This window comes from Manis javanica, chromosome 5 (genome assembly GCF_040802235.1).
Source record: "Manis javanica isolate MJ-LG chromosome 5, MJ_LKY, whole genome shotgun sequence".
In the NCBI taxonomy this organism is placed as follows: Eukaryota; Metazoa; Chordata; class Mammalia; order Pholidota; family Manidae; genus Manis; species Manis javanica.
The window spans coordinates 64,501,955-64,527,394 of record NC_133160.1 but is presented as its reverse complement, the minus strand read 5'-3'; the positions used below and the strand labels follow the sequence as shown (position 1 = coordinate 64,527,394).

The following is a 25,440-nucleotide window of genomic DNA, read 5'->3' as shown; positions in this document are numbered from 1 at the left end:
AAGGCAGAAAGCGCCTTTAGGAAATGGTCAAAAGTCTTGGACATCATTTTGCAAAAGAGAAAATGCAAAATGGCTAATAGACAAATGAAAAATGATTAACATTCCTATGAATCAGGGAGACCTAAATTAAAACCACAGTGAAGAATGTTTCATACAATACTGTTTTATATTCTCTGTTTCCTGTATCATGGATTTCTACTCTATATTATTTTTTTCTCCAATTTACTTTGGATTTAATTGCTTGTTTTCTCGCTTCCCAGGGTAGAAACACATTATTCATTAGTGAACTTTTGTTTTAGAAGCATTTAAAGCTATAAATTTCTCTCTAAGCATTACTTTAACTGCATCTTGAAAATTTTGATTTGCTGTTTTATCATTTAGTTTGAAATAGTTTATAATTTCTCTTTGACTTAGAAATTATGTAGAAGTATGTTTTTAAATTTCTAAGTATTTGGGAGGTTAAAAGATTTTTTTATTGTGATAAATATTACCTTATCTACTATTTTAAAGGTACAGTTCAGTGTTGGAGATTTTTGAGATATCTTTCACTTATTGATTTATAATTTAATTCTTTGTTGTTAAAATTCCACTCTTTGAAATTTATTGAGACTTATTTTACAGCCCAGCATATTGTCTATTGCAGGGAAAGATTTTATGTGCACTTGGAAATGATTTATAATCTTCAATTGTTAGGTGTAATGTTCTATAAATGTCAGTTAGGCCAGGTCGTTTGACAGTTGTTCAAATCTTAAATATCCTATAGACTTTTTGTCTATTTCTTGTACTACTTACTGAGAGAGAGATGTTAAAATCTACTGTGGTTGAAATTTGTTTATTTCTTCCTTTAGAGCTCTCAGTTTTTGCTTCATGAATTTTGTAGTTGATTTTTAGATGCATATATGTGTGTGTATATATATATATATGATGTATATATATATAATATTAGATGTATATAAGATACATACATATATATTAGATAAATATGTTTGTATCTGTTATGAAATACAGTATATAGTTACCCTTGAACAATGTGGGGACTAGGGATGCTGACCCTCCATATAGTAAAAAATCTGTAGATTTTCAGCAATTTTACTTTAATGTGTTTCAGTGTTTTTTTTTTTTTAAATTTACTCAATATAGGGTTAACTGAAATTTTGGACCAATAATTTGATGTTTTTCTTCAAAGCTGGGAAAATTTCAGTTTTTCCCAATTATTTGGGAAAAATTACTTCTTCCTACTTTCTTTCTCATTTTTAAAAAATATTGCAACTTCAATTACATGTATGTTATGCCATTTGATAGTTTCAAAGGCTTCTGAGGCTCTCTGTTTTCTTACATCTATTTTCTCTCTTCTGTGGATTGGATTATGTCTGCAAATCTGTCTTCAGTTTCACTATCTTTTGTCTACCATCTCTATTCCTTTTTTAAGCTCATCCAAGTACAAACTTTTCAGTTCCATAATTTATATTTTTACTGCTGAGATTCCCTGTTTACTCATTAAGACCATCATTCCCTTTATGTTTATCAAACATAAATATATAATAGTTGTTTTAAAGTCTTTGTTTTAAAATCTAACATTTGAGATATCTGGAAGATAGTTTCTATTAACTGCTTCTTGTCTTGACTGTGGTTTATATTTTCCTGTTTCTTTTCACATTTAATAATTAAAAAATTTTACTGGACATTGACATTGTAGATATTATACTGGAGACCTTATAGATATGTCATCTTCCTCTGAGGAATGTTACTTTTTGTTCTATTGACTGGCTAACTAGGAATAGTGTGGGCTTGGTTTTACTCTTTGGTCAGATTTGTGGAAACATCCATAGCTTGACAGAATTTAACCTTCAAACTCAGTCTTCCCTCAACATCTTGTCACATTTTTTTTATTAGGCTCTGCTGTGGAGTCTAGAGTAGGTCTTAACTTTAACATGTGGGCCTTATTATATAGTATAGTCTAACTTTTAAAGCATATCTCACCTGGATGCTATGGGTATTTATGAGTGGCAAACAAGGGGTGTCCATTCTCACCTGGGTCTGTATGCTCACCATCTCCCAACCCTTTTAGACTATTAGTTTATCTGTTTAGTTCAGCTCCTTAGCAGCTACTTTTGGGTATGTCTTAGGGAGTTTTATCTGCCATGTATACAGTGCTGCCTTCAGCCAAGGATTCACAAGGGTCTGACCCTTACTCAAACTTACCGCTCCCCCAACTCTGCATAGCTCCGCCTTTAGGGCTCTGCTCCACAGATTCCAGTGCTTCAGTTCCCGGAATATTAAGCACTACCTTCTCAGTTCAACTTGGGCTGATGCTTGTTATGCCATGGTTGGGAAATTGTACCCAAAAAAAAAGATGGGGTGATTGGGGAGTCTACCATGTGAATTTCTTTTCTCAGAGATCATGGTCTTCCATTTCTAGTTGTCCAATGCTAGAAATAGTTATTTTATCAGTTTATAGTTATTTTCATTGGGAGATGTAGGCTGGCATCAGTTATTCCATCATATGCAGAAGCAGAAAATCATAATTGTTACATGTTCAAAATTTAAAAAGCCTGACAATATTAAATTTTTTTAAGGGATGATATAACAGGAACCCACATACGACTGCTGGAGGTAAATTGTTACAACAGTCTTTTTTTAAATTTTAATTAAGGTATGATTGATATACACTCTTATGAAGGTTTCACATGAAAAAACAATGTGGTTACTACATTTACCCATATTATCAAGTCCCCACCCATACCCCAATGCAGTCCATCAGTGCAGCAAGATGCCACAGATCCACTATGTGCCTTCAATGTGCTACAGTGTTCTCCCCGTGATCTGCCACACCATGTGTACTAAACATAATACCCCTCAATCTCCTTCTCCCTTCCTCCACATCCGTCCTCCCACACCCCTCCCATTTGGTAACCACTAGTTCATTCTTGGAGTCTCTTGAGTCTGCTGCTATTTTGTTCCTTCAGTTTTGTTTCATTGTTATACTCCACAAATGAGGGAAATCATTTGGCATTTGTCTTTCTCCACCTGGCTTATTTCACTGAGCATAATGTCCTCCAGCTCCATCCATGTTGTTGCAAATGGTAGGATTTGTTTCTTTCTTATGGCCGAATAGTATTTCATTATGTATATGTACCACATCTTCTTTATCCATTCATCCACCAATGGAAACTTAGGTTGCTTCCATATCTTGGCTGTTGCAAAAAGTGCTGTGACAAACATAGGTGTGCATATGTCTTTTTGAATCTGAGAGGTTGTATTCTTTGGGTAAGTTCCAAGTAGTAGGATTCCCGGGTCAAATGGTATTTCTATTTTTAGTTTTCTTAGGAAACTCCATGTTGCTTTCCACAATGATTGAACTAGCTTACATTCCCACCAGCAGTATAGGAGGGTTCCCCTTTCTCCCGCATCCTCGCCAGCATTTGTTGTTCTTAGTCTTTTCGATGCTGGCCATCCTTACTGGTGTGAGGTGATATCTCATTGTGATTTTAATTTGCATTTCTCTGATGATTAGTGATGTGGAGCATCTTTTCATATGTCTGCAGGCCCTCTAAATTTCTTCTTTTGAGAATGGTCTCTTCATATCCTCTGCCCATTTTTTAAATGGGTTATTTGCTTTTTGGGTGTTGAGGCGTGTGAGTTCTTTGTATAATTTGTATGTTAACCCCTTGTTGGATATGTCATTTACAAATATATTCTCCCATACTGTAGAATGCCTTTTTGTTCTGTTGATGGTGTCCTTTGCCATATAGAAACTTTTTAGTTTGATGTAGTCCCATGAGTTCATTTTTGCTTTTGTTTCCCTTGCTTGAGGAGATGTGCTCAGGAAGAAGTTGCTCATGCTTATATTCAGGAGATTTTTGCCTATGTTATCTTCTAAGAGGTTTATGGTTTCATGACTTACATTCAAATCTTTAATCCATTTCGAGTTTACTTTTGTGTATGGGGTTAAACAATAGTTTCCTTCGCTTGCATGTAGCTGTCCAGTTTTGCCAACACCAGCTGTTGAAGAGGCTATCACTTCCCCATTGTATGTCCATGGCTCCTTTATCATATATTAATTGACCATATATGATAGGGTTTATATCAGGGCCCTCTAGTCTGTTCCATTGGTCGCTGGGTCTGTTCTTGTGCCAGTACCAAATTGTCTTGATTACTGTGGCTTTACAGTAGAGCTTGAAATTGGGGAACATAATCCCTCCAGCTTTATTCTTCCTTCTCAGAATTCCTTTGGCTATTTGAGGTCTTTTGTGGTTCCATATGAATTTTAGAATGATTTTCTCTAGTTCATTGAAGAATGATGTTGGTATTTTGATAGGAATTGCATTGAATCTATAGATTGCTTAAGGCAGGATGGCCATTTTGACAATATTAATTCTTCCTATCCATGAGCATGGGATGTGTTTCCATTTATTGGTATCATCTTTAATTTCTCTCATGAGTGTCTTGTAATTTTCAGGGTATAGGTCTTTCACTTCCTTGGTTAGGTTTATTCCTAGGTATTTTATTCTTTTAAATGTAAATGGAATTGTTTTCCTGATTTCTCTCTCTGCTAGTTCATTGTTAGTGTATAGGGATACCACATATTTCTGTGTATTAATTTTTTATCCTGTCATAGATGGCCTTTATTATGTTGAAGTACTTGCTCTCTATTACCCATTTTGCTGAGAGTTTTTATCATGAATGGATGTTGAATTTTGTCAAATGCTTTTTCAGTATCTATGGAGATAATTATGTGGTTTTTGTCCTTCTTTTTGTTGATGTGGTAGATGATGTTGATGGATTTTCGAATGTTGTACCATCCTTGCATCCCTGGAATAAATCCTACTTGATCATGATGGATGAGCTTTTTGATGTATTTTAGAATTTGGTTTGCTAATATTTTGTTGAGTATTTTTGCATCTATGTTCACACGGTATATTGGTCTCTAATTTTCTTTTTTTGTGGTGTCTTTGCCTGGTTTTGGTATTAGAGTGATGCTGGCCTCATAGAATGAGTTTGGTAGTGTTCTCGTCTTCTTCTACTCTTTGGAAAACTTTAAGGAGGATGGGTATTAGGTCTTCACTAAATGTTTGATAAAATTCAGCAGTGAAGCCATCTGGTCCAGGTGTTTTGTTCTTAGGTAGTTTTTAAATTACCAGTTCAATTTCTTCGCTGGTAATTGGTCTGTTCAGATTTTCTGTTTCTTCCTTGGTCAGCCTTGGAAGTTTGTATTTTTTTAGAATGTTGTTCATTTCTTCTAGGTTATCCAGTTTGTTAGCATTTAATTTTTCATAGTAATCTCTATTAATTCTTGTATTTCTGTGGTGTCTGTAGTCATTTTTCTTTCTCATTTCTGATTCTGTTTATGTGTGTAGACTCTCTTTTTTTCTTGATAAGTCTGGCTAGGGGTTTATCTATTTTGTTTATTTTCTCAAAGAACCAGCTCCTGCTTTCATTGATTCTTTCTATTGTTTTATTCTTTGCAATTTTATTTATTTCTGCTCTAATCTTTATTATGTCCCTCCTTCTACTGATTTTGGGCCTCATTTGTTCTTCTTTTTCTAGTTTTATTAATTGTGATTTTAGACTGCTTATATGGGATTGTTCTTATTTCCTGAGATAGGCCTGTATTACAACATACTTTCCTCTTAGCATGGCCTTCGCTGCATCCCACAGATTTTGCTGTGTTGAATTATTGTTCTCATTTGTCTCCAGTATTGCTTGATCTCTGTTTTTATTTGGTTTTTTGTTTTATTTGTTTTATTTATTTGTTTTATTTTGGTTTTTATTTGGTTATTTAGGAGCATGTTGTGAAGCCTCCATGTGTTTGTGGGATTTTTCATTTTCTTTGCATAATTTATTTCTAGTTTCATACCTTTGTGGTCTGAGAAACTGGTTGGTACAATTTCAATCTTTTTGAATTTACTGAGGCTCTTTTTGTGGCCTAGTATATAATCTGTTCTTGAAAATGTTCCATGTGCACTTGAGAAGAATGTATATCCTGTTGCTTTTGGGTGTAGAGTTCTGTAGATGTCTGTTAGGTCCATCTGTTTTAATGTGTTGTTCAGTGACTCTGTCTCCTTTCTTATTTTGTCTGGTTGATCTGTCCTTCAGAGTGAGTGGAATGTTGAAGTCTCCTGAAATGAATGCATTGCATTGTATTTCTCCTTTTAATTCAGTTAGTATTTGTTTCACATATGTAGGTACTCCTGTGTTGGAAGCATAGATATTTATAATGGTTATATCTTCTTGTTGGATTGATCCCTTTATCATTATGTAATTTCCTTCTTTGTCTCTTGTTACTTTCTTTGTTTTAAAGTCTATTTTGTCTGATACAGGTACTGCAACTCTGCTTTTTTCTCCCTATTAGTTATATGTAATATTTTTTTCTCCTCCCTTCACTTTTAGTCTGTGTATATCTTTGGGTTTAAAGTGAGTCTCTTGTAGGCAGCATATAGATGGGTCTTGTTTTTTTATCCATTCAGTGACTCTATGTCTTTTGATTGGTGCATTCAGTCCATTAACATTTAGGTTGGTTTCCATTTGGTATGTACTTATTGCCATTGCAGACATCAGATTCGTGGTTACCAAAGGTTCAGGGTTAACTTCCTTACTATCTAACAGTCTAACTTAAATCACTTAATATGCTATAACTAACACAATCTAAAAGTTCTTTTCTTTTTCTCCTTTTTCTTCCTCCCCATTCTTTATCTATTAGGTATCATATTCTGTATTCTTTGTCTATCCCTTGATTTTCTTTGGGGATAGTTAATTTAATTTTGCATTTGCATAGTAATTAGCTGTTCTACTTTCTTTTCTGTGGTTTCAGTACCTCTGCTGTCAGCTATTAAACCTTAGGCACACTTCCATCTGTAGCAGTCCCTCCAAAATAGACTATAGAGATGGTTTGTTAGAGGTAAATTCTCTCAGCTTTTGCTTATCTGGAAATTGTTTAATCCCTCCTTCAAATTTAAATGATAATCTTGCCAGATAAAGTAATCTTGGTTCGAGGGCCTTCTGTTTCATTGCATTAAATACATCATGCCGCTCTCTTCTGGCCTGTAAGGTTTCTGCTGCTAAGTCTGATGTTAGCCTGATGGGCTTTCCTTTGTATGTGATCCTATTTCCCTCTGTGGCTGCTTTTAAGAGTCTGTCCTTATCTTTGAACTTTGCCGTTTTAATTACTATATGTGTTGGTGTTGTCTTCCTTGGGTCCCTTGTGTTGGGAGATCTGTGGATTTCCATGGCTTGAGAGACTATCTCCTTCCCCAGATTGGGGAAGTTTTCAGCAATTACCTCCTCCAAGGCACTTTCTAAGGCTTTTTCTCTCTTTTCTTCTTCTGGTACCCCTATAATGCAAATATTGCTCTGTTTGAATTGGTCACACAGTTCTCTCAATATTCTTTCATTCTTAGAGATCCTTTTTTCTCTCTTTGCCTCAGCTTGTTTGTATTCCTTTTCTCTAATTTCTATTTCATTTATCGTCTCCTCCACATATCTAATCTGCTTTTAATACCCTCCATTGTGCTCTTCAACAATTGGCTCTCTGACCTGAATTCATTCCTGAGTTCTTGAATATCTTTCCTTACCTCCATGAGCATGTTAATGATTTTTATTTCGACTCCCTTTCAGGAAGAGTTATGAGGTCCATGTCATCTTTCTCAGGAGTTATATTAGTTTTACTCAGAACCAGGTTTCTTTGGTATTTCATATTTGTATATGGCACCCTCTAGTGCCCAGAAGCTCCACTCTCTGGAGATGCTCAGCCCCTGAAACAATGTCAGGGATTGCAGGGTTGTGGTATTGGTGCCTGTGGGGAGGAAAGAGCTGTTTCCTGCTTCCCGGCCGCTATGCCTGTCTCCACTGCCTGAACCAGTGGGCCTAGCACACAGTTATAAGCCTTAATGCTTTGCGTTTGTAGTTGCTGTAGACAGTCCTTTCCTCTGGCTGGCCTGTCACCAGGGTAGGATTTGCTGGTTTGCAAGCCAGGTGCTGCTGGCTGAGAGAAAGGCACAGTAGGCTGCCTATCACAGAGGGGGTCCTTAGAGCTTTGTAGGCGCCAGGGAACTGGAGAACCTGGAAATCGTGCAAGCTCCCAACCTGCTGGGCCGAGTGCACCTGGACAATTTTGTCTACCTGTCCTTTCTCCTGAGCAGTAAGCTCTGTGCAGTCCTTGCCCCTTTGGCAGCCTTCTTGCTATGGGCTTCCTTGTTAGGAAGTCTCTCAGACTGCCTGCCTTTCTTTTGTCCCAGAGCAGCCGGATATGGATCCCTGCTTTCCACAAGTGATTGGAATCTCAGTGTCTCCAGGAATTCCTCCTGTCTTGCTTTCCAATCCCCCTATTCCATAAGGTCTGCTCTTTCGCCAGGTGTGTGCAGTCTCATGCAGTTTTCCTGTTGTTCTTTCCGGATTAGTTGTATCAATTATATTTTCATATTATATATGGTTTTAGGAGGAAATCTCTGTCTCACCTCTCATGCTGCCATTTTTAATCCTCTCCCTACAACTATCTTTGAAATTAGTTTAGTATTACTTATTAATGTTGATCATTTATGCATCCTAGGAAACATCAATACCATTTCTACATGCATATGTATTTTACACACACATACCTAACAAGCATCAATTCCATTGTTAGGTATGTGTGTATATGCATATATGTATTTGTGTACTTTTCCCAGAGAAATTTTTGAATATATGCACTGTGAAACATTTATGCAAATCATTATTGTCTAATAGCCTCATATCATGTCCAAAACAGTATAATGGATAAGTAGTGTCTTTTTATACAATGATATGGTGTTTAGCAGTGAAATCAATTAATGGAAGATATAGAAGTAGGGATAATTTTTTAAATGATGACAATATAATTGAGTAAGAAATGGTAAAATTATGATTGTTGAAACTAGGGTATAGATATTTATAGGGCTTTGAATACTATATTTTTGTATGTTAAAAATCCAAAAATAAAAAATAAATTGGTGGCTGTTAGTCATGGAATATACAGTGTATAATTTTATTAATATGAAGTTCAAAAATGGGGGAAACAAAATATATTGTTAAGGATACTTCCATAGGTGGTTAATGAAAGAACTGTTGGGAAATAATCCTCACCAAAGTCAATGTAGTGGTACCTCTGGAGAGGAGGAGGAGAATGTTACTGGATGGACAAACAAGGGGCTTTTAGTATAGGCAGTGTTCTGTTAACCTTGATAATGGTAACAGGTATTGTTCCGTTTGAATTGGTGCCTGTGGGGAGGAATACAGTATAGTGTTCTGTTAACCTAGATAATGGTAACAGGTTGTGTTCACTGTATTAATTTTTATACTGTATACAAATGTTTTATACAAGATATTTTATAATAAAATTATTTAAAAATAGTTGGATGAAGGAATTTTGTGAGCTTTAGGTTGGCATAAACAAGGGAGACTTCCTAGAGAAGAATGGGCTTGAACTAGGCCCTAAATAAAGAATATTCTGTGTTATATATAGCCAAATACTCTATCTAGAACCCACTGTTGTGTTCAGTACTCTTGACCAAGAGATAATGACACAAAAAATAATTTCCATTAGACCACATTCTTCTTGACTTCAGTTCAAGTCTGTTCTTCAGAACAGTCCTGTCTGTTCATTTATTCATCCATTTATTCATTTAACAGATATTTGAGTATCTGTAAGGGCCAACCATAGTGATAGGCACTTGTATACATTGTTGAGGAAAACAAACTGAAAGTCCTTGTTCTTGCAGAGTTTCTAGGCCCAAGGCCCTTTGTGTTCCCCCTTTCTGTTTTGCTGGCACTAGGAGTCTCTTTTGTATATTCGGTTTAAGGTGTAGACTAGTCAGCTTTGAGCAAGTGACTTCTTTCTTGCCCTTTCCCTGGAGTTCTGCCTGATTTCTTTGCTCAGGTTTCTGTGGGAGAGATTTCTCCTTTTTTACCACTGCTGAGACAATGGTTGAAAATTTTGCCTCCCTGTAACTTTTTTTTTTTTTTTTTTTTTTTTTTTTTTTTTTTTTTTTTTTTTTTTTTTTTTGAGAGGGCATCTCTCATATTTATTGATCAAATGGTTGTTAACAACAATAAAATTCAGTATAGGGGGGTCAATGCTCAATGTACAATCATTAATCCATCTCAAGCCTAATTCTCGTCAGTCTCCAATCTTCTGAAGCATAACGAACAAGTTCTTACATGGTGAACGAATTCTTACAGAGTGAATAAATTCTTACATGGTGAACAGTACAAGGGCAGTCATCACAGAAACTTTCGGTTTTGATCATGCAATATGACCTATAAACCATCAGGTCAAATATGAATATTCATTTGATTTTTGTACTTGATTTATATGTTGATCCCACATTTCTCCTATTATTATTATTATTTTTATTTTTAATAAAATGCTGAAGTGGTAGGTAGATGCAAGATAAAGGTAGAAAACATAGTTTAGTGCTGTAAGAAGGCAAATGTAGATGATCAGATGATCAGGTGTGTGCCTATGGACTAAGTATTAATCCAGGCTAGACAAGGGCAGCAAGACATCCACGGATGCAGAAGATTTCTCTCAAAGCAGGGGGGGTGAGGTTCTGAGCCTCACCTCTGTTGATCCCCAAATTCTCACCTGATGGCCCCCCTGCGACTGTGCCTGTCTTAGGTTGTTCCTCCCTTGAGGAATCTTACCCGTCTCTGGCTAACCAGTCATCTTCCGGCCTCCCTGTAACTTTTATCAAAATTGTACTATGTGACGTATGCAAGAGTTTTGCCTTGGTTTTTAGGCAATATTTGGAAACATGTACAAAATCAAAACGGAATAAGTAGTCCAGCTAGGAAAGGTAGCCAGTTGGCTTGACGTACAAGGGGGTAAAATGGAGAAAAGAGAGGTGAATAAATGTTAAAGCCTTGTGATTATTGCCGAGAACAGTGGCTAACGAAAATCTTGTGTTTCAAAGAATGTAGAAGAGTGACCAAGAATTCAGTAGTAAAGCTATATATGTCAGTAAATGAAAAACAAATCTGTTTCTAAAGTATCTCCTTCAAAGATGGTATTATAGTCAGCTTTTACAACGTAATCATGTAGCTTCTAAAATTCAAGCCTACTTCTTCATTGACAGAATTTCAGTAATTTTTTATAAAGAAAAGTGGTATGATCAAAATACTGTTTAATCTATTAGGCATTAGTCTAGGTCTGAGTAGCAGGAGGCCAAAATTGAGTTAAAAACTCATAATAACTAGGGTGAAATGAAATGCTAACCCAAAGAGATAGATAACATTTATATTTTTTAATGAGCATTCATTAACGACTGATTATGGTCCTGGCTTTATGAGAATGAAGTGCCAAAGTTGGAAAGAGATTTTAAAGAAACAATTGATAGTACAGTGTGATAGAAATAGGAACACTGACTAGGAAAGACTGGGACGGAATGATAGTGAGATTTGGAAATGAATTGGTGTCATGGTGTCTATTTATGTAAAATGTCCTTTTCCTTCTAAGTACTAGAGATGATAAGAAATGTAGATTTTAGTATAGATGAGAGAATTAAAGCTGGAAAATGATCAAACTTTTAAGATATTGAAGAACAGGAGAGAGGGAACAAAAGGGGCAGACATGCTCGTAATAGTTACTAGGAGGAAAAAAGTGTAATTTTACTTGATTTCACTTGAAGAAGCCAAGAAAAGAAATGTTTTCTGAGATCATGATCTCTAAAGGTTCATACTCTGTTGTAACTGTACCTTTAATTTTTCTTTCCACTGGTTTCATACTCTACGGTCATATTCATCCTTTAAAAAAATCTTTCACACATTGTTCACCCCCTCGTTACCATCCAGATCACCATTCATACTTCCACGAACAGGAGGTGAGAAAGTTGAAGTGCAAGTGTTCTCTCAAGAAACTTGCCGAGGGAAAACCTTGCTGCTTCGACTTCTTCCTCTTCTATTCTTGCCAATATGAATGAGAGATGTATACTTTTGAAAGACATCATTAAGGTGTATTAGTTTTCTATATACATTATAAACATGTTTCTGTATCTGTAGTATACATCTATATTTTAATCCCTCTAAGTCTTTATTTTGAAGCATTTCAAACCTTCAGAAAAGTTGCAAGAATAATACAGTGAATACCAGTGTACTCTTCACCTAGGTTCAACAATTGGTAACATCTTACTGCATTTTTTTTCCCTCTCTGTATAATACATATATAGAAGTACATAACACATATGTGTGTTTTTTTCTGAACCATTTGAGTTAGTTGTAGACATTATGCCACTTTATCCCTAACTACGTCAATGTGTATCTCCTAAAAACAACTGCATTCTCCTACATGGCCATAAGTTATCAATACAGGAAGTTTAGCACTGATACAATATCTAACAGTCTCTGTTTAGATATCTTCAATTGTCTTCAAAATGTCTTTTATAACTTTTTTTTCAATACCATCCCCAACCAGGAATCACACATTTCATTTAGAGTTATATAATTTTAAAATTCTTTCAGTTAGAACAGTTCCTTAGTCCTCTTATTTTTAATTTTTTTTGCCTTTAATGACATTGACATTTTTGAAGAGTCCAGGCCAGTAATTTTTAAATGTTTCTCAGTTTAGGTTTGCCCAGTATTTCCACATAAGTTTCAGGTTAAATATTTTGTCAGGAATATTACATAGGTGATGTTGTGCCCTCTTTAGTACATCACCTCAGGAGAGGTAATGATGTGAGTTCCAGAACTAGTCATTTGATTATCATGGTGTCTAGCATATTTCATCATTGTTAAAGATACCTTTTCCCCTTTGCAGTTAAGTGATCTCTGGAGTGAAACTTTGAATCTGTGATCCTCAATAGTTTTCACTCAGGGTTTTAGCCCCCATTGATGATTTTTGCCTCAATCAATCACTAAGGGGATTATAAGATCAATTTTCTATTTCCATTATTCACTCTAATTTAGTTGGTAAGCATTCCTCTGTGAAAAAGAACTTTCCCCTTCACTCCAGTTTTTACTTTTGTATTTTAACTTTCTTTTTTCTTCTTCACCCTTTTTTTTTTTTTTGGTGTCATTATTGACTCTGGAATAGATTCTTTTGCATTCCTGTGATTATTGTGATTATTCATTTTGATGTTCAAATCTAGTCAGGTTAGAGCTCTCTCAAGATGGCTCATGCATACAAATCATCTGTGTCTGTTTAGCACTTTTCATACTTTATGACACAAGACGGTCTGGTTGCCTTTTTGTTATGTCTTGTGTTTTTTATTGTGGTAAAATATAAACACAAAATGTACCATTTTAACCATTTACAAATGTACAATTTCTGCTTGCTTTTTAAATGTGGTTTTCACTGGTTCTGTCTTTGATCTGCTTCTCTTATTACTTTCTTGTCCACAAGTGACCGCATTTACTTGTAGATTTTTAATCATTAACTATATGCAAAGACTTTTAAGTGTCTTTGTGGGGCTCTAGAACTATATAACCACTTGACTTTTGGGAAAGCAATTTTGGTATAGGGGCAAGAGCTGAGGTAATCATCCAAGGCATTTTCATGCAAAGATAGATCCCTGTTTAAAAGACTAACAGTAATGAATGGTGTGAGCTGACAAGTAAAGACAGAGGAAAAGATTGTTTAAATACAGAAGGAAAAGATTGTTTGATTAACTACTAAGAGTAAGGTAATGATGATATTTAATTTGGCTTATCTGACATTTGTTATGTTTTTTACCTGCATAAACCCTCTGTGGATGTTGCTATGTAAAGCATCATGGATCCATTAGCACTGAGTGATGTAGATGTGATAGTTTATTGGGGAAAACTTATAAGAAGTAGTAAAATGCAAGCATTCCCTCAAATTCCTTTTTTTTATGAAGTTTTTTTTTTTACTGAATATAGCTGATATACAGTATTATATTGGTGTCAGGTATACAACAGTTTTAACAGTTACATACATTAAATCCTCACCCCAACTAATACAGTTACTGTCAACACAGAAAAATGTTACAGAACCATTGATTATATTCTTATTCTGTACTTCCATCCCCATGTCCAAATGATACTATGATTGAGATTTTTGTGCCTCTTTATCAAACTCCTTTTTTATTCCACAGCTTAGGTTAGGCCTGGATGGTCTTCATGCACCATGGCCCGCTGACCTTCCAATGGAGAATGGTTTCCGAAGCTGTAACAGTGGCAGGGCAGGGAGCATCTAAGTGACTATGTAACAACAGTTAAAAAAGAAGCTTTGGGAGCCCAGGGGCAGGGATGGGCCTATTCTTTCTTTGGGCTCACACCTCAGACCTACTGAGCCTCCATGCTGCTAAATTAGAAAAGAGATTTGGAAATGAATCTCCAGGGCTATATATATAGATGTACCCTTATCACATGTTTTGTATTATAGACAATGAAATAAAAAGTTGGACTACTATAAAGATCTTATAATAGTTTTTTCCAACTTCCTTGTCAGCTCTTTTTGCCACTGGTTCTACTCCAGTTTTCTCAGTTACTGAATTTTCTAATGAATGATTGCTTATTCCATACTTCTCATCTTTGCTCACATTACCTAATAGGGAATGTTTCTCCTTTCTCTAAATTCTCATTCTTCAAGAGCTGCTTTTGTGTCATCTCTTCTATGATGTCTACTTGATATTCTTAATTCTTATACCAAAGATTATCACTTTTCATATACTGCCTAATATTACTTGTTTTTATGTGTGCATTTCTTTCTTTCCATCTAACTTGTAAATTCATTAAGGTTATGGAACATGCATTAGATTACTTTTTAACCTCTGTAATACCCTAGTGGTCTTGTGTATAAATGCTCAACAAATAATTAATGATTGGGAGTATGCTTTTATGATGTATATTAATTATAAAGTATTCATAATATTTTAGGGTTCTCTGTGCCCTTTTTAGATTCTGAATATTAATTGTTATTAAGTATAATATTACATTCTTTATTATAACATCTTCTTTATTCTGTTAATCCCTGTTTTAAAAACTCATTTTCTGACATTGGTAACAATTATTGTCTGTTGTTTACTCTATTAGCCAGTTTAGTAATTAAATTCCTCCATTCTACTTCAGCAAGAAGTTGAGAACTTTAAGAAGCTAAATCTCATTAGTAAAGAGCTGTTTGAAAACCTAACACCTGAACTTCCTTTTGAGCCAAACCATGAAATTCCTGTAGCACCTTCACAGTCCAGGCAAGGTATGTAAATCTGCTTTTGTGTAAGTGTCTGCATAGTATTAAAGCAGTTCTGAGCTGTTTTTAAAGTTTGCTTTCTTATTTGTGGAAATAGATAGTTGGTAAAAGACTAGAATTTTAAAACTCAAATTTATTTATCCTTTGGTGAACTTCAAAATATTTTAAACACTTAAAAATACAGATGATTAATTTGGTGAGACAACCTTGTAGTACATGATGAAGTTTGAATCCTACTTACTCTTGGTGAATAGGCAGGTAATCACAAAGGTCACTAAGGGTCATCTATTATAAAAACAAATCATGCTTTAACCCAGATACTTACTTAAAAGCAGTCAGATTTGGTTGTTTATGTGTCTCATTTGGTTTTGAGATTGTTGGGAATGTTTATCTTGAAATAAAGGAAAATTTTCACTGATTTGCTGACTCATTAAATAGACCACTAGCACCATTCTTTTAAGACCTTATCTTTGTGTGAAAAATGTAAATACCTTTAGGAGGGTCATAAATTGAATCTGACATTTTCAGGCAAATGGAAAAAATTCTGTTACAGAGTTTCCTGAAGACTGGTTAAAGAAAAACTTTTAATTTGGATCAAATATATACCAAAATAGAGCAAATTATATAGTGAAACCCACATGTACCCATTGCCTCCCATTAACTACTTAATTTGCTTGACTCCACTCATTCTCTTTACCTCCCACTTAATTATTTTGAAGCAAACTTCCAATCATATTATATTTTTTCATCTCTAAATACTTCTGTGTCTTTAAAAAGATAAGAACTATCTCTTTTAATAGTGCCATTATCACATCTAAAATTAATAGTAATTCTTTAGTATCAAATATCTAGCTACTGGTCAAATTTCCTCATTCATCATTAAAAAAAGTCAGGATCCATTTAGTTCCAAACACTGCAATAGGCTGATATTTCTCTTTTAGTCTACAGGTTACTACTGTTTTTTTCCCTTGCAGTTTCTTGTTGAAGAAACTGGATGGTATGTCCTGTAGAATTTCGCACATTCTGGATTTTCCCGGGATTACATCCCTATGACATTCAACCTGTTTTCTATCCTCAATTTTCTATAATTGTTATTTTTATACATGGCCTTGATCAGACTGAGGCTCAAATTTTTGCAAGAATATAGGTAGTATTGAATACTTCTACCAGGAGGCACATAATGCTTAATTGTCTGTTCTTTTATGCATTAGTAACCATTGATAATCATTGCTTGGCACATTTATTTCATAAGGGACTGTAAAATGATGATAATTCTATTTTTATTATTGTTTCTTAATTTAGTAGATAAAGAGAACTTCCCTTAGTTGGCCACTGTTTTTCTGACATAGGGTTTTTACAGGAAAGTTATTTCCTTTTGTTTATTAGCTTTCAAAGTAATGAGCTGGTTCCCTAACATCTTTCATTGGTGACCAACAAGGTTTGGTTTTTTGTTTTATTGCAAAATTACTATGATACCACATATGTATTAGGTGGGTGTCTTGCCTGAGGGTTTCAGCCACAGATAAGTTCACTATGGATTCAGTGAGACTGAGAAATGACAATGAACATTCCTGGGGTAAAAGCGTTTATACCTGGCTTTATTCTCCTTGTGGTAGGTTGAGCACTAGAATCACGTGTGCGTCCAGCAGTCTGCAGGTCCATAATCCACCCCCGTCTCTGCTTCTGCCCAGAGCACTGAGCAGAGCTCTTTATATAGTGATATTTGCAACAACATGGATGGCTCTAGAGGGTATTATGCTCAGTGAAATGAGCCAGGCAGAGAAAGACAAATACCATATGACTTCACTTATTTATGGAGTATAAAAACAAAGCAAAACAGAAGGAACAAAACAGCAGTAGACTCATAGACACTGAGAAGGGAATAGTGGTTATCAAGGGGGAGGGGTTGGGGTGGGGTTGGGGGAGGGTAAAGAGGATAAAGGGGCACAATAAATGCAATCACAATATAAATTTGTCACGGGGATGGTGGTACAGCACGGAGAATATAGTTAATGATTCTGTAACTAAGTGGATAGACAGTAGATGCACTAGAGGGGGTGAGGATTTAATAATATGCGTAACTTGAACCACTGTATTGTTTATTTGAAACTAACATAAGATTGTATATCAACTGTACTTTAATTTTAAAAAGTTTTCCAATGAAAAATGAAATAAAAAAAATCTTGGTGTCACCTTGATCCCTTTTTTTTTTTAACTGCCATAGCCCAGTCTTTGGCAGATTACATCCATTACTCTGTAAAATAGATCTAGAATCTAACCACTTCTCATCTCTGCTTCTATCCCTGGAAAAGTCACCCATTGGTTAATTACAGAATCTCCCAATCTGTCTCCCTCCTTTCATTCTGGCTACTTTAAAAGGATCCAGAGTTATCTTTTTGATTTCTTCCCTTAAATTTAAGGTATAATTTATCTTCAGTAAATTTCATACTTTTTGTATGTACCATTGGAAATTTTGACAGATGCATACAGTCATGTAAATACCAGCTGCTCAAATTAAAGCACAGTTCTATTATTCCACACCAATTGTCACATGATTCATTGTAGTCAGCCCCTGTGCTACCTTTTGGCAGCCTGTTTTCTATTTTCTATCCCTATAGTTTCGCCTTTACTAGAATGTCATATAAATGGAATCCACATAGTATGTGACATTTTAAGTCTGGCTTCTTTCATTTAGCATAATGCATTTGATATTCATCTATGTTTTTGTGTGTTGTTCATTTTTTTACATTGGTTAAGTAGTATTCCATTGCCTGAATGTAAGCAGTTAGTTTATCACTAGTTGAGAGACATGTGGGTTGTTTCTAGTTTTTGGTGGTTATGAATAAAGTGGCTATCAATATTTGTTTACAAATTTTTATGTGAATATAAGTTTTCATTTCACTTGGGTAAATATTTAGGGGTGGGATTGCTGGGTCATATGGTAAGTGTATATTTACCTTTATAAGAAACTTCTTGTTTTGCAAAGTGGCTATACCACCTTGCAGTCCTGCTAGGAAAGTGTGAGGATTCTACTCACTCCATATGCTCACCAGCATTTGATATTGTTAGTTTAAAAATTTTTTTTCTATCCTAATAGGTATGTAGTAGTATCTCATTGTGACTAACAATGTTGAGCATCTTTTCATTACTTATGTTGCTGTCCCGATAATTTTGGTAAAGTGCTCAAATCCTTTAAAAAAATTTTTATTTTGTATTTTTTACTAAGGTATCATTGATACATTTATGAAGGTTTCACAAGAAAAAGAATGTGATTACTACATTCCCCTTATTATCAAGTCTCCCCCATACCTCATTGTCCATCAGTGTAGTAAGATGCCACAGAGTCCCTACTTGTCTTCTCTGTGCTACACTTACTTCCCTGTGACCCCACACACACCATGCACACTAATCACAATCCCCCACAACTCCCTTCTCCCTCTCACCCCTCCCCTTTGATAACTGCTAGTTCTAGTTCCTTCTTGAAGTCTGTGAGTCTGCTGCTATTTTGTTCCTTCAGTTTTGCTTTGTTCTTATACTCCACAAATGAGGGAAATCATTTGGTATTTGTCTTTCTCTGCCAGACTTATTTCACTGAGCATAATATCCTCTAGCTCCATCCATCTTGTTGCAAATGGTAGGATTTGTTTCTTTCTTATGGCTGAATAGTATTCCATCGTGTATATGAACCACCTCTTCTTTATCCATTCATCTACTGATGACACTTAGGTTGCTTCCATTTCTTGGCTATTCTAAATAGTGCTGCAGTAAACATAGGGGTGCATATGTCTTTTTGAATCTGAGAAGTTGTTTTCTTTGGGTAAATTCCTAGGAGTGGAATTCCTGGATCAAATAGTATTTCTATTTTTACTTTTTGAGGAACCTCCATATTGATTTCCACAATGGTCGAACTAGCTTACATTCCCATCAGCAGTGTAGGAGGGTTCCCCTTTCTCTGCATTCTCGCAAGCATTTGTGGTTCCTAGATTTTTCTATGTTGGCCATCCTTTCTGGTGTGAGGTGATATCTCATTGTCATTTAATTTGCATTTCCCTGATAATTAGTGATGTGGAGCATCTTTTCATGTGCCTGCTGATCATCTGAATTTCTTCTTTGGAGACGTGTCTGTTCATATCCTCTGCCCATTTTTTAATAGGGTTATTTGCCTTTTGGCTGTTGAGGCCTGTGAGTTCTTTATATATTTTGGATGTTGACCCCTTGTCGGATATGTCATTTACAAATATATTCTCCCATGCTGTAGAATAGATTGCCTTTTTGTTCTGCTGTTGGTGTCGTTTACTGCACAGCTTTTTAGTTTGATGTAGTCCCATTTGTTCATTTTTGCTTTTGTTTCCCTTGCCCGAGAAGATGCGTTCAGGAAAAAGTTGCTCCTGTTTATATTCAAGAGATTTTTACCTAGGTTTTCTTCTAAGAGTTTTTTTTTTTCTTCTATGACTTTTATGGTTTCATGACTTACATTCAGGTTTTGATCCATTTTGAGTTTACTTTTGTATATGGGCTTAGACAATAATCCAGTTTCATTCTCTTACTGAATTATTATGTAGCTGTCCAGTTTTGCCAATACCAGTTGTTGAAGAGGCTGTCATTTCCCCATTGTATATCAATGGCTCCTTAATCTTATATTAATTGACCATATATGCTTGGGTTTATATCTGGGGTCTCTAATCTGCTCCATTGGTCTATGGGTCTGTTCTTGTGCCAGTACCAAATTGTCTTGATTACTGTGGCTTTGTACTAGAGGTTGAAGTCAGCGAGCTTAATCCCCCCAGCTTTATTCTTCCTTCTCAGGATTGCTTTGGCTATTTGGAGCCTTTTGTGGTTCCATATGAATTTTAGAACTATTTGCTGTAGTTCATTGAAAAATGATGTTATTTTGATAGGGATTAGTTTGAATCTGTAGATTGCTTTAGGCAGGATGGCCATTTTGACAATATTAATTCTTCCTATCCATGAGCATGGGACGTGTTTCCATTTATTGGTATCTTCTTTAATTTCTCTTATGAATGTCTTGTAGTTTTCAGGGTATAGGTCTTTCACTTCCTTGGTTAGGTTTATTCCTAGGTATTTTATTCTTTTTAATGCAACTGTAAATGGAATTGTTTTCCTGACTTCTCTTCCTGCTAGTTCATTGTTAGTGTATAGGAATGCCACATATTTCTGTGTATTAATTTTGTATCCTGCAACTTTGCTGAATTCAGATATTAGATCTAGTAATTTTGGAGTAGATTCTGTAGGGTTTTTTATCTACAATATCATGTCATCTGCAAACAGGCACAGTTTAACTTCTTCCTTGCCAATCTAGTTGCCATTCATTTCTTTGTGTTGTCTGATTGCTGTGGCTAGAACCTCCAGAACTATGTTGAGTAAAAGTTGGGAGAGTGGGCATCCTTGTCCTGTCTTGTTCCTGATCTTAAATGAAAAGCTTCAGCTTCTCACTGTTAAGTATGATGTTGGCTGTGGGTTTGTCATATATGGCCTTTATTATGTTGAGGTACTTGCCCTCTATACACATTTTGTTGAGTTTTTATCATGAATGGATGTTGAATTTTATCAGATGCTTTTTCAGCATCTATGGAGATGATCATGTGGTTTTTGTCATTCTTTTTGTTGATGCAGTAGATGATGATGGATTTCCAAATGCTGTACCATCTTTGCATCCCTGGCATGAATCCCACTTGATCATGATGGATGATCTTTTTGATGTATTTTTGAATTTGGTTTGCTAATATTTTGTTGAGTATTTTTGCATCTATGTTCATCAGGGATATTGGTCTGTAATTTTCTTTTTTTGTGGTGTCATTGTCTGTTTTTTGTATTAGAGAGATGTTGGTTGGGTAGAATGAGTTTGGGAGTATTCCCTCCTCTTCTACTTTTTGGAAACTTTAAGGAGGATGGGTATTATGTTTTCACTAAATGTCTGATGAAATTCAGCAGTCATACCATCTGGTCCAGGGATTTTGTTCTTAAGAAGTCTTCTGATTACCAATTTAATTTCCTTGCTGGTAATTGTTCTAGTCATATTTTCTGTTTCTTCCTGGGTCAGCCTTGGAAAGTTGTATTTTTCTAGGAAGTTCATTTCTTCTAGGTTAGCATATAATTTTTCATAGTATTCTCTATTAATTCTTTGTATTTCTGTGGTGTCTGTAGTCATTTTCTTTCTCATTTCTGATTCTGTTTATGTGTATAGACTATTTTTTCTTAATAAGTTTGGCTAGGGGTTTATCTATTTTGTTTATTTTCTCGAAGAACCAGTTCCTCCTTTCATTGCTTTTTTTCTATTGTTTTATTCTTCTCAATTTTATTTATTTCTGCTCTAGTCTTTATTATGTCCCTCCTTCTACTGACTTTATTATGTCCCTCCTTCATTTGTTCTTTTTCTAGTTTTGTTAATTGTGAGTTTATATTGTTCACATGGGATTGTTCTTTCCTGAGGTAGCCCTGTATTGCAATATACTCCCCTCTTAGCATGGCCTTTGCTGCGTCCCACAGATTTTGTGTTGTTGAATTATTGTTGTCATTTGTCTCCAAATATTGTTTGATCTGTTTTTATTTGGTCATTGATCAATTGATTATTTAGGAGAATGTTATTAAGCCTCCATGTGTTTGTGGGCTTTTTTGTTTTCTTTGTGTAAATTAATTCTAATTTCATACCTTTGTGATCTGAGAAGCTGGTTGGTACAATTTCCATCTGTTTGAATTTACTGAGTCTCTTTTTTTTATCCTAGTATATAATCTATTCCTGAAAATATTCCATGTACACTTGAAAAGAGTGTGTATCCTGTTGCTTTTGGATGTGGTGTTCTGTAATTGTGCATTAAGTCCAGCTGTTCTAATGTGTTGTTCAGTGGATCTGTCTACTTGCTTATTTTTTGTCTGGGAGATCTGTCCTTTGGTGTGAGTGGTGTGTTGAAGGCTCCTAAAATGAATGCATTGCATTCTATTTCCTCCTTTCATTCTGTTAGTATTTGTTTCACATATGTAGGTGATCCTGTGTTGGGTGCATAGATATTTATAATGGTTATATCGTCTTGTTGGATTAACCCCTTTATCATTATGTAATGTCTTTCTTTGTCTCTTGTGACTTTCTTTGTTTTGAAGTCTATTTTGTCTGATACAGGTACTGCAGCTCCTGCTTTTTTCTCCCTATTGAATGAAATATCTTTTTCCATCCCTTTACTTTCAGTCTGTGTATGTCTTTGGGTTGGGTTTGAGGGGAGTCTTTTGTAGGTAGCATATAGACGGGTCTTGTTTTTTAAACCATTCAGTGAGTCTATGTCTTTTGATTGGTGCATTCAGGTCACTTACATTTAGGGTGATTATTGATAGGTATGTTCTTCATGCCATTGCAGGCTTTAGATTCATGGTTACCAAAGGTTCAAGGATAATTCCCTTACTATATAACAGTGTAATTTAACTCAGTATGATATTACAAACAGAATGTAAAGGTTCTTTTATTTATTTTTTCCTCCTTTTTCTTCCTCCTCCATTCTTTGTATATTAGATATTATATTCCTTACTCTTTTTCTGTCCCTTGACTGACTTTGAGGGTAGTGGATTTAATTTTGCACTTGCGTAGTAATCTATTGTTCTGCTTTCTTTACTGTGGTTTTATTTCCTCTGGTGACAGCTATTTAGCCTTAGGAACAATTCCATGTATAGCAGTCCCTCCAAAATACACTTTGTGGGAGGTAAAGTCTCTCAACTTTTGCCTGGAAATTATTTATTCCCTACTTCAAATGTAAAGATAATTTTGCTGGATAGTGCATTCTTGTTTTGAGGCCTTTCTATTTCATTGCATTAAATATATCATAAAACACCCTTCTGGTCTGTACTGTTTCTGTTGAGAAGTCTGATGATAGCCTGATGGGTTGTCTTTCATATGTGAACTTTTTTGTCTCTAGCTGCTTTTGAAAGTCTGTTGTTATCCTTGATCTTTGCCATTTTAATTATTGTATGTCTTGGTGTTGTCTTCCTTTTGTCCCTTACTTTGGGAGATCTGTGTACCTCCATGGCCTGAACGACTACCTCCTTCCCCAGATTGGGGAAGTTTTCAGCAATTACCTCCTCAGTGACACTTTTTATCCATTTTTATCTCTCTTTTTCTTCTCATACCCCTATAATGTTAATATTGTTCCGTTAGGATTGGTCACACAGTTCTCTCAATATTTTTTCATTCCTGGAGATCCTTTTTTCTCTCTGTATCTCAGTTTCTTTGTATTCCTCTTCTCTAATTTCTCTTCCTTTACCATCTCTTCTTCTACATCTAATCTCCTTTTAAATCCCTCCATTGTATGTTTCATTTCAGCTATGGAATTTCTCAGTGATTGAGTCTCCATCCTCAGTTCATCCCTGAGTTCTTGAATATTTTTCTGAAACTCCATGAGCATGTTTATGATTTTTATTTTGAGCTCTCTTTAAGGCAGACTTGTGAGTTTAGTTTCATTTGACCCTTTTTCTGGGGTTTGTGAGATTTTGGTCTGAACCATGTTCTTTTGATGTTTCATATTTCAGTGTGGTACCCACTAGTGCCCAAAAGCTCCAGTCTCTGGAGCTGCTCAGCTCCTAGAGTGAGGTTGGGGGGTTGTAGGGGAGAGGAGCTGGTGCCTGGGGGGAGGAAAGATCTGTTTCCTGATTCCCATCTGCAGTGCCTGTCTCAAGTGTCAGAGCCAGTGGACAGGCACAGTGGAGGTGTAAGCCTCTGTGCTTTGTGTCTAAAGCTGTTGTAAGCGTGGCCTCCCTCTGGCTGTCCTGATGGAGGTATTGCCTCCATCAATACCAAACAGGTATTGCCGGTTTGTGACTAGGTGCTGGCAGGTCAGGAGGTAGGCACAGCAGGCAGTAGGGTGCCTCAGAGCTGAGTAGCCAGCCAGCCAGGGGTATGGAGTGCCTGAAGCTCCTGAAATTTCCCCATCTGCTGGGCAGAATATGCCTGACAATTTTGTCCACCTCTCCTTTGTCCCGAGCAGCAAACTCTGTGCAGTCCTTGCCACTTCAGTAACCCTGTCACTGTTAGGAAGTCTCTCAGTCTGCCCACCTCTCTTTTGTTCCAGAGCATCCAGGTGTGGATCCTTGTTTTCCACAAATGGCTGGGATCTCAGTCTCTCCAAGAATTTGCCTGTCTTAACTTTCCAAACCCACTAATTTCCAGAGCACCATTTAATGTAGGTTCATGCTTCTGCAGATCTGCAGGGCTGGGTGTACAGCAGTCCTAGGCTTCCACTCCCCACCCACTCCATTTCTCTTCTACTGGTGAGCAGGGATGGGGGAAGGGCTTGGGTCCTGTGGATCAAGGTTTAGGTATATTACCCTGTTTCATGAGGTCTGTTCTCTCCTCCAGGTGTATGCAGTCTGGCACCACCTCTTCATGTTGCTCTTTTAGGATTAGTTGTATTAACTTTATTTTTGCATTATCTGTGTTTTGGGAGCAGTTCTCTGTCTCACTTCTCATGCTGCCATGTTTAATCCTTTCCGGAAAGGTATCTGATCAAGGTGCTTTTCTTTGTAAGTGGATATCTAGTTATTCTAGCATCCTTTGTAGAAAATACTTTCTCATTGGGTTGCTTTGGTGGAGGTGAAGGAGGGGAGCATAGAGAAGGCATCTTAAACTAGTTACTTAATACCCTGGCTGCTGATATCCTGTCTTAGATGCCAGTCCCCATGTGCATCCCTCACCTGCCCAATCCCTCCAGCCCACCGCCCCCCAATCTGCTCAAATCTTTTGACTTTTTTATTGACTTATTTTCTTATTGAGCTTTCACAGTTATTTATTCTGAATACAAGTCCTTTATTATATATGTAATTTGTACAATATGGGTCTTATGTTTTCATTTCATAAGAGTACCTTTTGAAGAGATGAAGTTAGTATTTTAGTGAAGTACAGTTTTTCATTTTTAAAAAATTTTTTGTATTGTGCTTTGTGTTTAAGATACGTTGATTCAGTCAGAAGATTTTCTTTTAGAAGCTTTACATTTTTAGTTTTTATGTAAGTCAGGTCTCTACTAATGTTGATATATTTTCTCTTTGGTATATAAATATGGATACAGATACACAGTTATTTAAGCAAAAAGTTTTGGAAACTGTTCCTTCCCATTGAATTGCCTTTTTATCTTTGTCTAAAACCAATGAACTATTTATGTATTAATCTAATTTTGGACTCTATGTCAATCCCTTTGCCACAAGCACAACTTGGCAGTTACACTGTGAAAATCAATATATGTCATCCATATATATATATATATATTGATATTGATATTGATACCATTAATGTA

General features: G+C 35.8%; 1 protein-coding gene across 9 annotated transcripts in view; it reads left to right on the top strand.

The window, feature by feature from the left end:
* LARP1B (La ribonucleoprotein 1B) overlaps positions 1-25,440 on the top strand; it is a 169,779-nt gene that overhangs the window by 72,435 nt on the left and 71,904 nt on the right. For all 9 annotated transcript variants that reach the window (XM_036997885.2, XM_073237050.1, XM_036997886.2 and 6 more), the window contains one exon: positions 15,037-15,160. In XM_036997885.2, coding sequence (XP_036853780.2) covers positions 15,037-15,160 — 124 coding nt within the window. The remainder of the gene's footprint in view (positions 1-15,036; positions 15,161-25,440) is intronic.